General features: G+C 34.9%; 1 protein-coding gene across 1 annotated transcript in view; it reads right to left on the bottom strand.

The window, feature by feature from the left end:
- The window catches only part of LOC141541562 (cytochrome P450 2J2-like), a 35464-nt gene extending 20921 nt beyond the window's left edge, over nt 1–14543 (bottom strand). Inside the window, exons 1-3 of the mRNA XM_074265791.1 lie at nt 14123–14543; nt 11453–11615; nt 5858–6007 (exon numbers count right to left, since the gene is read on the bottom strand). Of these exons, the coding sequence (XP_074121892.1) occupies nt 5858–6007; nt 11453–11615; nt 14123–14335 (526 nt within the window). The 5' untranslated portion in view covers nt 14336–14543. The remainder of the gene's footprint in view (nt 1–5857; nt 6008–11452; nt 11616–14122) is intronic.
- Nucleotides 14544–14858: the final 315 nt, after the last annotated feature.

Here is a 14858-nt window from a genome sequence, read left to right as displayed (position 1 = left end):
TCAAGGGAAAAAAAGCATAATCTGGGGATAATACGATGGCAGGAAATACAGAATTAGTAATTTTAACTGTAAATGTAAATGGGATGAACAATCCCATCAAACGGAGACGGATAGTAGATTGGATCAAAAAGCAGAACCCTACAATATGTTGCCTACAGGAAACACACTTAAAGCAGGGAGATACATACAGAGTAAAGGTAAAAGGTTGGAACAGAGCCTATTATGCTTCAGGTAAAGCCAAAAAAGCAGGGGTAGCTATCCTTATCTCAGATCAAGCAAAAGCAGAAGTAGATCTTGTTAAAAAAGATAAGGAAGGAAACTATATCCTGCTGAAAGGTAGCATAAATAATGAAGCCATATCAATACTAAACATATATGCACCAAGTGGTATAGCATCTAACTTTCTAAAGGAAAAGTTAAGAGAACTGCAAGAAGAAATAGACAGTAAAACTATAATAGTGGGAGATCTCAACCTTGCACTCTCAGATTTAGACAAATCAAACCACAAAACAAACAAGAAAGAAATTAAAAAAGTAAATAGAACATTAGAAAAACTAGGTATGATAGACCTTTGGAGAAAACTGAATGGCAATAGGAAGGAATATACTTTCTTCTCAGCAGTTCATGGATCCTATACAAAAATTGACCATATACTAGGACATAAAGATCTCAAAATTAAATGTAGGAAGGCAGAAATAATAAATGCCTTCTTCTCAGATCACAATGCAATAAAAGCTACATTCAGTAAAAAGTTAGGGGTAAATAGACCAAAAAGTAATTGGAAACTGAATAATCTCATCTTAAAGAATGACTGGGTGAAAGAGCAAATTATAGAAACAATTAACAATTTCACCCAAGATAATGATAATGATGAGACATCATATCAAAATCTTTGGGATGCAGCTAAAGCGGTAATAAGGGGAAATTTTATATCTTTAGAGGCTTATTTGAAGAAAATTGAGAAAGAGAAGATTAACGAATTGGGCTTACAACTTAAAAGGCTAGAAAAAGACCAAATTATAAACCCCCAACCAAAAATTAAACTCAAAATACAAAAATTAAAAGGAGAAATCAATAAAATTGAAAGTAAAAAAACTATTGAATTAATAAATAAAACCAAGAGTTGGTTTTATGAAAAAGCCAATAAAATAGATAAACCTTTGGTAAATTTGATCAAAAAAAAGAAAGAGGAAAATCAAATTGATAGTCTTACAAATGAAAAGGGGGATCTTTCCACCAATGAAGAGGAAATTAGAGAAATAATAAGGAGTTACTTTGCCCAACTTTATGCCAATAAATTTGATAACTTAAATGAAATGGATGATTTCCTCCAAAAATATAGGCTCCCTAGATTAACAGAGGAGGAGATAAATTGCTTAAATAGTCCCATTTCAGAAAAAGAAATAGAACAAGCTATTAATCAACTCCCCAGGAAAAAATCCCCAGGGCCAGATGGATTCACATGTGAATTCTACCAAACATTTAAAGAACAATTAGCCCCAATGTTATATAAATTATTTGAAAAAATAGGGGATGAAGGAGTCCTACCAAACTCCTTTTATGACACAGACATGGTACTGATACCTAAACCTGGTAGATCGAAAACTGAGAAAGAAAATTATAGACCAATCTCCTTAATGAATATTGATGCTAAAATCTTAAATAAGATATTAGCAAAAAGACTTCAGGAAATCATCTCCAAGATAATACACTATGATCAAGTAGGATTTATTCCAGGAATGCAGGGCTGGTTTAATATTAGGAAAACTATTAATATAATTGACCATATTAATAATCAAATTAATAAGAACCATATGATCATCTCAATAGATGCAGAAAAAGCATTTGACAAAATCCAACATCCATTCCTACTAAAAACTCTTGAGAGTATAGGAATAAATGGATTATTCCTTAGAATAATCAGGAGTATATATTTAAGACCGTCAGTAAGCATAATATGCAATAGAAATAAACTGCAACCTTTCCCAGTAAGATCAGGAGTGAAACAAGGTTGCCCACTATCACCATTACTATTCAATATAGTACTAGAAACGCTAGCCTCGGCAATAAGAGCCGAGAAAGAGATTCAAGGAATTAGAGTAGGAAATGAGGAAATTAAACTATCACTTTTTGCAGATGACATGATGGTATACTTAGAGAACCCCAAAGACTCTGCTAAAAAGCTACTAGAAATAATTCAAAATTTCAGCAAAGTGGCAGGATACAAAATAAATCCACATAAATCCTCGGCATTTTTATATATCACTAACAAAATGCAACAGCAAGAGATACAAAGAGAAATTCCATTCCAAACAAATGTTGAGAGTATAAAATATTTGGGAATCCATCTACCAAAGAAAAGTCAGGAATTATATGAGAAAAATTACAAAACACTTGCCACAAAAATAAAATCAGATTTAAATAATTGGAAAGACATTCAGTGCTCTTGGATAGGCCGAGCGAATATAATAAAGATGACAATACTCCCCAAACTAATCTATTTATTTAGTGCTATACCAATCAGACTCCCAAGAAACTATTTTAATGACCTAGAAAAAATAACAACAAAATTCATATGGAAGAATAAAAGGTCAAGAATTGCAAGGGAACTAATGAAAAAAAACTCAGAGGAAGGTGGTCTAAGTGTACCTGATCTAAAGCTATATTATATAGCAGCAGTCACCAAAACCATTTGGTATTGGCTAAGAAATAGACCGGTAGATCAGTGGAACAGATTAGATACAAAGGACAAAAAAGGGTACATCTATAGCAATCTAATCTTTGACAAACCCAAAGATTCCAACATTAGGGATAAAAATTCATTATTCAGAAAAAACTGTTGGGAAAACTGGAAATTAGTATGGCAGAAATTAGATATGGATCCACACTTAACACCAAATACCAAGATAAGATCAAAATGGGTCCATGATTTAGGCATAAAGAGGGAGGTAATAAATAGATTAGAGGAACAGAGGACAATCTACCTCTCAGACTTGTGGAGGAGGAAGGAATTTATGACCAGAGGAGAACTAGAGATCATTATTGATCACAAAATAGAAGATTTTGATCACATCAAACTAAAAAGTTTCTGTACAAATAATACTAATGCAAACAAGATTAGAAGGGAAGTAACAAATTGGGAAAATATTTTTAAAAACAAAGGTTCTGACAAAGGTCTCATTTCCAAAATATATAGAGAACTGACCATAATTTATAAGAAACCGAACCATTCTCCAATTGATAAATGGTCAAAGGATATGAACAGACAATTCTCAGAGGAAGAAATTGAAACTATATCCACTCACATGAAAGAGTGTTCCAAATCACTACTGATCAGAGAAATGCAAATTAAGACCACTCTGAGATACTACTACACACCTGTCAGATTGGCTAAGATGACAGGAACAAATAATGACAAATGTTGGAGGGGATGTGGGGAAATTGGGACACTAATACATTGCTGGTGGAGTTGTGAAAGAATCCGGCCATTCTGGAGAGCAATCTGGAATTATGCCCAAAAAGTTATCAAACTGTGCATACTCTTTGACCCAGCAGCGCTACTACTGGGATTATATCCCAAAGAAATACTAAAGAGCGGAAAGAGACATATATGTGCCAAAATGTTTGTGGCAGCTCTTTTTGTTGTAGCTAGAAACTGGAAGATGAATGGATGTCCATCAGTTGGAGAATGGTTGGGTAAATTGTGGTATATGAAGGTTATGGAATATTATTGCTCGGTAAGAAATGACCAGCAGGAGGAATATAGAGAGGCCTGGAGAGACTTACATCAACTGATGCTGAGTGAAATGAGCAGAACCAGAAGATCACTGTACACTTCAACAACAATACTGTATGAGGATGTATTCTGATGGAAGTGGAAATCTTCAACATAAAGAAGATCCAACTCACTTCCAGTTGATCAATGATGGACAGGGGTAGCTACACCCAGAGAAGAAACACTGGGAGGGGAATGTAAATTGTTAGCACTAATATCTGTCTGCCCAGGTTGCATGTACCTTCGGATTCTAATGTTTATTGTGCAACAAGAAAATGATATTCACACACATGTATTGTACCTAGACTATATTGTAACACATGTAAAATGTATGGTATTGCCTGTCGTCGGGGGGAGGGAATAGAGGGAGGGGAGGTAATTTGGAAAAATGAATACAAGGGATAATATTATAAAATATATATATATATATATATATATATATATATATATATATATATATATATATATATATAAAATAAAAAAAAAAAGATTACACGTGGCTGTTCTTGAGCATGCTACTGCTTATTAAACTATAGATTCAAGAGATCATGGCCAGAGACCTTTGATGGCCTCAGAGGTAGAGTTGGCACTGCAAAGGTCAGTGGCCAAAGGTACTCTGTTGGGCCTAGGGAAGACTAGTAATTATAACTGCCAGCAGGGCATGTTACAATATACTTGAGGCAAGGATTCTTACATAAAGTGCTAAATCAGTGGAATTGATAAGACAATGGTTATCTAGTATAGCATGGTGATTAATAGTTCTCTAGTTTGGTATGATTGATTTAATCTTACAAAAATAAGGATTCCCTAGTGATTTTATACTCAGTATGATGAATGGATTTAATTATAATAGAGTATTTAAGAAGTCAGAGTTAGATCTAGAGGAAGACTCAAAGAGAATTGTAGACAGAGACCCTCATGGTGGCTGGCTTGCCTCCTTCTTTTCTCTGCTGAGACCAGGGCCCTTCTGAAAGTCCCCCCAGAAAGCTAGTCCAGCCCCAGGAGAAGGAGACAGACTGTGAAGGAAATAATAAAGACTTGGACTTTATTCCCAAATGTTCTTGTGGTACTTATTCTGCTGATACCAAGGCTGATCCGGAGACCTCCAGAAAACTAACCATAACATTAGTGGTTAATGAGGATGAGAAGAAGAATAAAAGGAAAAAGAAGTATAGAATGAGGAGGAAGTATAAAACAAGTTATATCTATAAAAGCAAGATTATGAAAAAGGAAGGTAACTTGGATTAACTTTGGAACTTGGATCAATCCAATAAACATTACAATTTCAGAGGACTAAAAATGATATCTGCTGCCTATCTTCTGACAAACTTAAGTTGCATAATGAGATGTGTGTTTCTGGGCATAGCCAATGTAAGAATTTAATTTGACTATGGCTATAATGTGTTCCCAAGGTTTTGTTTCTTTTCCATTGGGAGTTAGAACAAGAAGGAAAGAAAATAAATGACTAATGGAAAACAACCAAAATCTTAAAATATACAAATATTGCTGTTTTCATCTATGTGTATATGTCCTAATACATATGTTATTAAAAATAATCTCAAGAGTAGAAAGAGAAAGGCAAGGTAGAAGAAAAATGAGAGGAAAGATACCAAGAAAATGAAATAAATGATTTAGTAAGTGAAAAGGTAAAAGATTGGGTAGGAAGAAAAAAAAATCAATAAGGGAAGTGGGAGAAAATAAAGGAAAGATTGTGGTTGTGTGTGTATGTGTGTTTGTCTGGAGTGACCAGCCAAGGCAGGATGCCATGAATAACATTTGAAGGCGTGTGCACTCTATGTGTTCATGTGAGAAAATGATTATATTTGTATTCAAGAAAATCGACTATCAAAGGCTTTTTTCTTTGCTTTTTATCCTATTTCTTCCAGGAGAACAATCTTGGATCTTTGAAAACATTCTGCTGGGGACTTGGGGAAGGGGAAAGTACGTTTTTCTTATTTACTTGAGGCATGATCTCTCTTCCCCTGCTTCTTTTGCCCCAAATTACAAGTTTTCTTTAATGATCATTTGGCCAAAAAGACAATCACAAGCAATTGAATGTATCTGTGTCTAACCAGGGCTCACCTTTTTCTTCCCTGATAGCCTCAGTGAGATACATGGCCTCCTCCCGGATTCGATCTTCCAGAGTCTTCTTTCCCAAGCCAAAATTCCTAAGAGTCATTAAGGCAAATCTTCTTTGGTATTTCCATGATGGACCATTAGACATCAACAAGCCTAAATAATAATAATTTATATCAATATTTCAAAAGTTTTAATAATGGAATTCAATTGAATAAGCATGTAAAAGAAAAAAAAAAACTATTATGTAGCAAATACTCTGTTGGGTATACAATGTAAGTTCTTGCTACCAAGGAACTTACACATTAATTTCAGAAATAACAATTAAAGTTCAACTGGAGGGAACATAAAAATCCTAAAGATTAAGCAAATATAGATGTCAAGACTCAAAGATGCTTAGGGTGTGTAAGTGGATTCTGTATCTTGGGGTGCATACATATGAGCTTCTGATTTCCCCAGTAAGAGATGACAGGCTATTGGACAAGTTTCTTTTGAGAAAACAGCTATGGACAGGGGAAGGAGCCAAATCCTAATCTGGATGGCCAAATGCATTATTTAGTAGCCTAATAAATCTCATGTGATTCTTGTTGATGTCATTAGCATCATGGCCCAGGAAGGTCAGCAACATCTTGGTGTATAGGTGATGGATGTGTACAAATAGTCTTGTCTCCTTTTTGTTTGATGTCATTGGGAACTGAGAAGCCCCCCCTTGCTGACAGTATAGTATTAAACACACTTTCCCATTTCTCTCTATTCAAGAATATTCCTTTCTTTGGCAGTATCTTTGCTTGAGGACCAAAGCATAGAGGTTTTGTAAGGTGCCCAAAGATAGAATTGTTTAAAAATATGGTGCTTTTTTAATGACTTGGAGAAGTCAAACTTTTTTCCATAAAACTACTTATCCCCTATAGGAAAAAAAATAGGATGGTCATTCCACAGACATCTCTAAAAGAAAAGCAGAGCGAAGGGAATAATCATTTAAGTATCAACTATAAGCTAGGCATTATGCTAACTACCAGAGTCCTGTTATAACAATGTTTTACAAAAGATTAAAAAAAAACAGAGGCATGTTAAAAGAATAAAAACATGCTAAAAAGATAGTGGTACCCTTAACAAAAAAAAAAAAAAAAAAAAAAAAAAAAAACAGGAAGGATAAAAAGATATGTTTCTGGGCAAAAAAACTCACAGTATTTAGTGATTTTATATTATACAATCTGGTATGTTCGTTCTAATAAACGGTATATATCACAAATTATCAAGATTTAAAAAGACAGAAGAGAACTTATAAAAAGGAATCCAATAAAATAATGAAAAGAAAGTTAAGCAATTGGTATGTGATACACAATCTTCAAGAAGAAAATAATTCTTTGCAAACTAGAATTGGGCAATTGGAAGTGAATGGAATTATAAGACTCTAAGAAATAATAAAAACTAGAAAAAAATTGAATCAAATTTAAATTTTCTCATTAGAAAAACTGATCTGGAATTTTTTTTAATTGAGAATATAATAATTGCTGTTCCACCCAAAAGTTATGATAAAAATCTGTATCCAATATTATAAGAAATTATTAAGGAAAATCATTTTTGGGACATTATAATTCTAAAAGCACAGGAACTGTGATTATCTTCATCCAGAAATGTTGTATATAATCATAAATGGGGGGAAATGATATTTGATAAACTGAAAGTCTTTTGGATTCTTATCGCAAAATGACTAGAACTCAATGGAAAATTTGATGTAAAAGATATAAAAGACAAAAGGAAATCATTAAGACTAATGGTAAGGTTCTGATTAGTCAAACTGTTTACTTATGATGAATGGAAATACTATTAATATTAGTAATTATTTGTATTACTAGTAATAGTATTCTTAAAAAGTATTATTACTGTAATAGTTTGAAAGAAAGGTAGGGGCTGAATTATATGTGAAAAGGTAATTCTAAAAGACAAAATTGGGTATGAAAAGGGGAATTTGGATATGGAATTGGATATGAAAATTGGGTAAGAAAATGTCATAAAAACAGGGGGTGAAAGGAAGAACTAAAACAGTGGAAAAGGTGGAGGTGCAGGGCTGGAGACATTGAAAACTTACTCTTATCTGGGTTAAAATGGAAATAAAATATACCCCAAAAAGTTTAGAAGCCTTATGGGATGAAAAACTGAGGACTAAAGTGTAAGCGAGACTTTTAGAAGGGTGTAGAGCGTAAGATTAGCAAGATTGGGTAAAGGGATAAAAAGGGACTTTTAGAGCATGGCTAAAACATGGAATTAAGAAGGAAGGGGAGAAGGTAAGATAACAGTGCGAGGGTAAAAAGGAAGACTAAGAAGGAAAATAGTTAAAATAAGATGGGGGGAAATTCACAAATAGTGACTACAACTTTGAATGTGAATGAGATGAATTGTTCCAGCAGAATGATTAAAAGTAGACTCCTAAACTTTCTTGTTTATAAGAAACATTTTAAAATGCAAGATACAGAGTTAAAAATGGAGGATTGTGGTAGAATATATTATGTATGCTACAGTTGATGCCATCAAAAATGCAGGGATAGTAATTATGATGTCAGACAAAGTCACATTAAAATAGCTTTAATTGAAAGAGATAAATAGGGTAACTACATTTTGATACATGATATCATAGTCAATGAAACAATATCAATTCTAAATCTATATGCAACAAATACCATAATGGCTAAAAGTTTGAAAGAAAAGCTAAATAAATGGCAAGTCATTTGATACATATGTGAGTATATGTATTTGGCAGTATATATTATAGTATAATAGTCAGGGTCATTAATCTTCTCCTCTCCTATATAGGTAGATTAATCTAAGAAAAAGAAAGAAATTAAGGAAGTAAAGAGAATTTTATATAAACCAAATATGATAAGATATTTGTGTATAATGGAATAGAGGGATGCCTTTTTTCTTCTCATTCTACTTTTATAAAATTATCTTATAACTTATCATATAAATAAATCATCAGAAGCAAAAGCAGAAATATTAAAAATATACTTTTCAGATCATAATGAACCAAGGATTTGAGTAAAAAGTTAGTGAAATAATAATTTTATCAAACTAGCAATAAATAAAGTAAATCCATATAAATCATCAATATTCTTACATATTGCAAACAAAATTTTGCAAGGAAAGATAGTAAAAAATCATTTAAAATCACTCTCAAGAATATAGAATATGTGGGAGTCCATTTACAGAAAACACAAACAAATAAAAAAAAAAAAACAAAACAAAAACAGAATGGAGCAAAAACCAGGATTTATATAAACAAAATTACAAAAAACATCTTTCTATGCAAATAAAATAATATTTAGTAATTGTAGAGATAATAAATTATTCATAAATACTCTGGAGCAATACAACAAAAATTATATACCATTTATTACATAAGAGTTTATATCTAAAATATAGAATTTTTTTTCAAATTTAAAAGAATACAAGTTATTCCATTACTAAAAAAAATGGTCAAAATAAATAAAATGTTTTCCAAGGAAGAAATCAAGACAATTTATATTCATATGAAAAAATCTTCCAAATCATTATTGATGATTAGAGGAATGAATCTACCAGATTAACTAAAATGATTAAGGAGGAAGACAGTAAGGGATAGAGGGAATTTGGACAAAATTAGGGCACTATTTCATTGTTGGTGAAACTGATCCAACTGATCTAAGAGAGCAGTCTGGAATTATATCCAAAGAGTTACTAAACTACCTGTATTCTTGCCCTAGGCGTACTACATTAGCTCTATTAGAAAAGATAATTAAAAAAAAAGAACGTGTATTGTAGAGGGTCACAGACAATGGAGGAACTCTGGGTGAGGTATAAGACCCTTCAGCCCAGAGAAATCCTACTAATGATGTCTGTTTTTGTTCCTCATATCCCCTAAGGCTTCTCAGCCTTCCTGAGAAATCAGGAGGTAGTGACAACCTGTGTTGTAATTGAAGCAGAGGGATACCAGATGGAAGGGTGATACCAGGTGGCAAACTACACACAATAGCAAGTTGTTCATGTGGGCCCATGGGCACAGTATACAGTTAGCGCCTGCCCAGTGTTGTTGTGGTTGCATAAGAGTATGACGGTATATAAGAGTAAAGGAACTGGGAATAAATGGACTCCATATTTCCATCATCATCCTCAATCCTGCCTCATCATTTTTCCACTAAGAAGGTATATTTTAATCACTCCAGCGTTGGGGCTGTAGAAAGCAAGACATAGAAATCTAATAACCCCGGTGTGGTGGATCTAAAAAGCACAGTACATTTTGTCACCCCAGCATGGGGGATCTAGAAAGCAGGACACAACATTGTATGGCCTAAGGTTTTATAGCAGTTCTTTTCATGGTAGCAAAAGATTGGAGATAGCAGGAATGTCCATCAATTGGCTGAACAAGTTCTCATGATTGTGATGGAATAGTACTGAGTCATAAGAAATAATGAGCTCACTGAACTTAAAAAAAATTGTAAAGACTTGCAGAAAATAATGAATATAGAAGTGAGCTGAACCAAGGAAAGAATGACATAGTAATAGCAATGACTTAGAGTGAATAAGTTATTTTCTCTATTAAAAATATCCAAATTAATTATAAAGGACATATGACGAAGGAAGCTATCTGCATCCAGATAAAGAAATGAAAGCAGAAGTATGATACAGTAGAATACAGTATAATTTTACTTGTATATGTATGTCTGTGTCTCTATATGTGTATGTAAGTATGTATATAACTAGTGTCTAATGTTATCCATCTCTAGGGAAGGAAAAATGGAGGGGAAAAACATTTACAAGATAATTTTGCTGTATGTTTAAAAGGCACATTAAGTTGTGCATAGTAGATTTATAGTTTTGTGTACAATCACTTCTTAATTAAATGTATTATAGAAATGCTTGCTTTGATCCATAAATTAAAATTTTAATTGATTTAAAAAGTGAATTAAAAAACAACAACTTTGACTTGAGATTTAGATGTTATGGATCTTCCCAGTAGCTCTTCTGGCACCTGCATCATCGTGTGTAAAACGGTCTAAATCATAAACCCATAAAGTTTCAAAGTAGGAAGAGATCTCAAAAGTCATCCAATCTAATTGTGCTAACAAATAATACCAACAAAATGTGCTGAGGAGCTTTTGCTTAAAGACTTCAAATGAGGGGAAAATCTATCACTTATAAAGAAAACCATTTCATTTTTGGACAACTGACTGGTAAGAAAACTTCCTAGGTAAACTGTATCACACTGCAACTCTCTCCATTTGCTGTTCTGGGGCCACGCCTTCAATCACCTCCAGATCAATTAAGTTTTCTTGTCCTTAAGTGAAAAACTCCAAACCCTTTTGACTTATTTTCCTATGTGATGAATATGAACCCCTACTGCTCTCATCACCTTCTCCCCTCAATTCCATTCCTCTTCCCCCCCCCCCACCATGGTCTCCATCATGAAGGTAGGTAACTTCAAAGGCATTTTCTTATTTCTTCTTGCCACAAGACATCTATATGGCATAGAAATCCTTCAGAAAAGATGAAATACAGGAATCAAAGATATCTTTCAAAGAATCCTGGATATGAAAAATATTTATCACAATTCAAAGAACTCACCAAATGTTTTAAAGACGTGGAAGTGGACAGGAATTTGAGGACGATCAATGAACACCTGGTCTTGATTGAGCAGAACCTCCTTGATCAGTGGCAATCCAGTTACCACCATAAAATTAAGATTGCCCAAATGCAAGCAGAAAACATTTCCATATTTCTTGGCTAGCTGAAAAAGAATCAAGTTGAGTTGAAAACTCCCATTTTTCTTCAGGCTATTTTTTGTCTATATTGTTATTGGATGTCATTTTACAAATGTAAAACAATTCCATTGGAGTTCATTCAATTCAGTTTGATCTAATACCACTGACTTCATCTCAGCTCACCCCAAGAAAAAGTGAATCATCCAACTATATCCCAAATTCTACGGCAAGAGCTGAGCTGACCATCACAGATACCAAACCATCCTTCTGTTGAGGAATTGACATTGGAAAGAAATGATTTGTGCATATATAATTAAATGCAGAATACATACAAAGAAAACTAGAAGTGATTTCAGGGGAAACTAGTACCTCGTAGGGATCAGGAAAACTTCCTCAAGAGATGACCCCCTGAAAATGAGCTTTGATAGGAACTATGAATTTCTGTTGGGGGAAGAGGAAATATATTTCAGGTTATGAAATCACTGTTACCATCAAGGCAATCAATACTTGATTCATTGGAGTGACTTGAATGTTTACTCCCACAGGATAGGGGATACTTATGAAATGTTTGTTAATTGAGGATTGATTAGGTCTCTCTTACACTGACACCAATCAAAGTCCTTTCAAAACTTAGATGATGGCTTTGAGGGAAAGTCAACACTGATCATGGTCAAAAAGCTTCTCTGAACTTAGGGAGAATTGTTGTCAGTTAACAGATACCCCATAAATGTCACTACACCTTTATCTGAAACTTGGTAGGTAGAACCCAAGTCCTCAGGTAGTGAAGGACTCAAGTTGATAGAAGATGATGACTATTTTCAGATTTCAAAAAAAAAAAAAAAGTGAGATGGGATAAAAGCTTAAATCATAGTTTGAACCCAAGCCAGAACTAGTCACTGGATCTTCCCCAAGATTTGTTTTTTGTATATGTAGTAACTATCTCAAAGGGCTATGCTAATAATCAAATGGGATCATGAATGCAAAGTTCTCCACAAATGTACTATATCAAACTCATGTATGAGGCAGCATGGGCTACTGCATAGTGACCCAGCATCCTAAAGGCCTAAGCTAGCTGCATGAGTCTTAGGAAGGAACTTAACCTTTGAATGTCCCAGGTAAAAGTTCCCCAGTGGGTTACTCCTGGATCTGTGCTTAGCCCTGGGCTGTCTAACATTTTATCAGTTACTCAAATAAAGGCACAGATGGGATGCTCATCTGATTTGCAGTCAACACAAGGCTGTGAAGAACAGCTGGTGATGGTATCAACAAAAAAAATGAAGGACTATGGGTAGGCTGAATTCAATACAATGAAATTCAAAAGGGATAAATGTAGTTTCACATTAAAGTAAAAAAGCCAATTTCTTCTGAAAAGATCTGAGTCTTTGATTTGGTTTTCTTTTCATGAGATTTTGAAAATTACATTTCATTTTCATTAGTTTTCTGTCCAATTGCATTATTGCATTTAAAACCATAATTTTGAGGGACTGTCCATTGATTTCATGAGATTGTTGGCTAGAGGGGCCTAGGATGCAAAAATGAAACAAAACAAAAGTAAAACTAAAAGCAATGAAACAGTCCTTATAGAGAAGTTGAATAGACTGACCATAATATGAATAAATAGAATAAATGGCAGGTTAAAAAAAAAACACAATTGCTGCTAGTCCTTGATGAATTTTAAAAAGAATACTACTGGGATGTTGGTGGCATAATATTAATACACATAATTGACCAATAAGGCCAGTAAATGCCAGAGACCTAACGTGGCTTGTCCAAAGTCCAGATTTCAGTAATGGATTGTGCATTCTTAAGTTTTCAGAAATGTGTATGTTGTTGTTGTAGTAATTGTCATTTTTGTTGCCCCTTTTTTAGTCTAGTTAATCCTTTTATTAAAAAAAAGAATGAAATAAAATAAATATGATTATTTATTATAACATGATGCCATTGAATTATAATTAAAATATTTTAAGTATCTCTGATTCTAGAATCTGAAGAGACTGCAGAAGCTGTTTATGCAGTTTCTGCCAATTAGTCTAATAATCAACATTAATTAAGTGCTTACTATATGCTGGATACTGTGCTAAACCTTGGGATATGAAAAAAGCAAATGACAATCTCTCAAGAAGCTCCCCTGTCCTTTTAAGCATAATAGTAAAATTACGTGATATTTATCTAATGCTTCATGGGGGCTATCACTGTGCAAAGCATTTTGCAATTATGAGCTCATTGGATCAGATTGATAGAAATGGAGTCAGAGGGATCTCAGCAAGCAACTAATCCTGACCATGTACCAAAGGAAACTCCACAAGCACACATCCCACCTGTTGGAAGTTTTTCCAGGTCTCACAGGACAGAAGGAGGCTGAGAACCTGGCCCTCTAAGCCCCAAACCAGACATTCTTTCCATAGCAAGAGACTGCTTCCTAGGAAGTGCAGAGCAGAGATGGACACCCAGACTTGGGGCTGCCCACTGCAGCACATCAGGCCCCATGCCCCCTCACAGCCAGTGGATTCTCCCCTCCCATCTCCCTTTTTACCTTCAGGACGTTGGCTTGGGGGTTTTTCAAGTCCATGTGGAAGAAGTTACCCAATATGGGCAGCCGGGGAGGGCTAGGGGGATAGTTTGGATGCTGCCTCCTGCTCTGCAGATAATGTGCCAGGATCAGGACGATGGTAGAGAGCAGGAGGAGGTTCTGTAGGGGGGCTCCTTCCCAAAGAGAAGGGAGCATGTTTCCCAGCGAGAGCTGCATCTTTCCCAGCTCTGGCAGGAAGGCCAGAGAAGCCCAGTTCCTCCTCCCTTTACCTCTTCCTGATATGGGACTATCGAAGTAATGTTCAAAGCTCAAGCTGTGTTTGACTTCTTGAAGCTGCTGCTCCAGCTGGCTTTATGAATCAGCCAGTGAGAACTCCAGGAAGACTCAGCCTCTGTGCTGTGCTTCCGCCCTCCTCCCTCTGCCAGTTCCTGCCTCCTGAGAGCAAACACCACTCCCTCCACAAGAAGAGAACACTGGGCTCGTCTGCTAGAATCAAAAAGACAACTTGGCAGGGAGATCTGGGGGAGTTCCATATACAGACAGAGGCACCCAGTGAGCCCCAAGTCACAGGACTATGGCTTTGGAGCAAGACGGGACCCAGAACCTTAGCCCTTGTTTAGGAGAGCAGAAAGCTGAGATCCAGGGAGGCCAGGAAACTGACAAGGTCCCACTGCTTCTTGTAAGTTTCAGAACCTTCAACAGAATCTTGCTCAGCTGGTCCAGTCTGCACTCCACTCCC

Source organism: Sminthopsis crassicaudata, chromosome 4 (assembly GCF_048593235.1).
Source record: "Sminthopsis crassicaudata isolate SCR6 chromosome 4, ASM4859323v1, whole genome shotgun sequence".
Taxonomy (NCBI): domain Eukaryota; kingdom Metazoa; phylum Chordata; class Mammalia; order Dasyuromorphia; family Dasyuridae; genus Sminthopsis; species Sminthopsis crassicaudata.
This window is presented reverse-complemented; position numbering and strand designations above follow the sequence as displayed.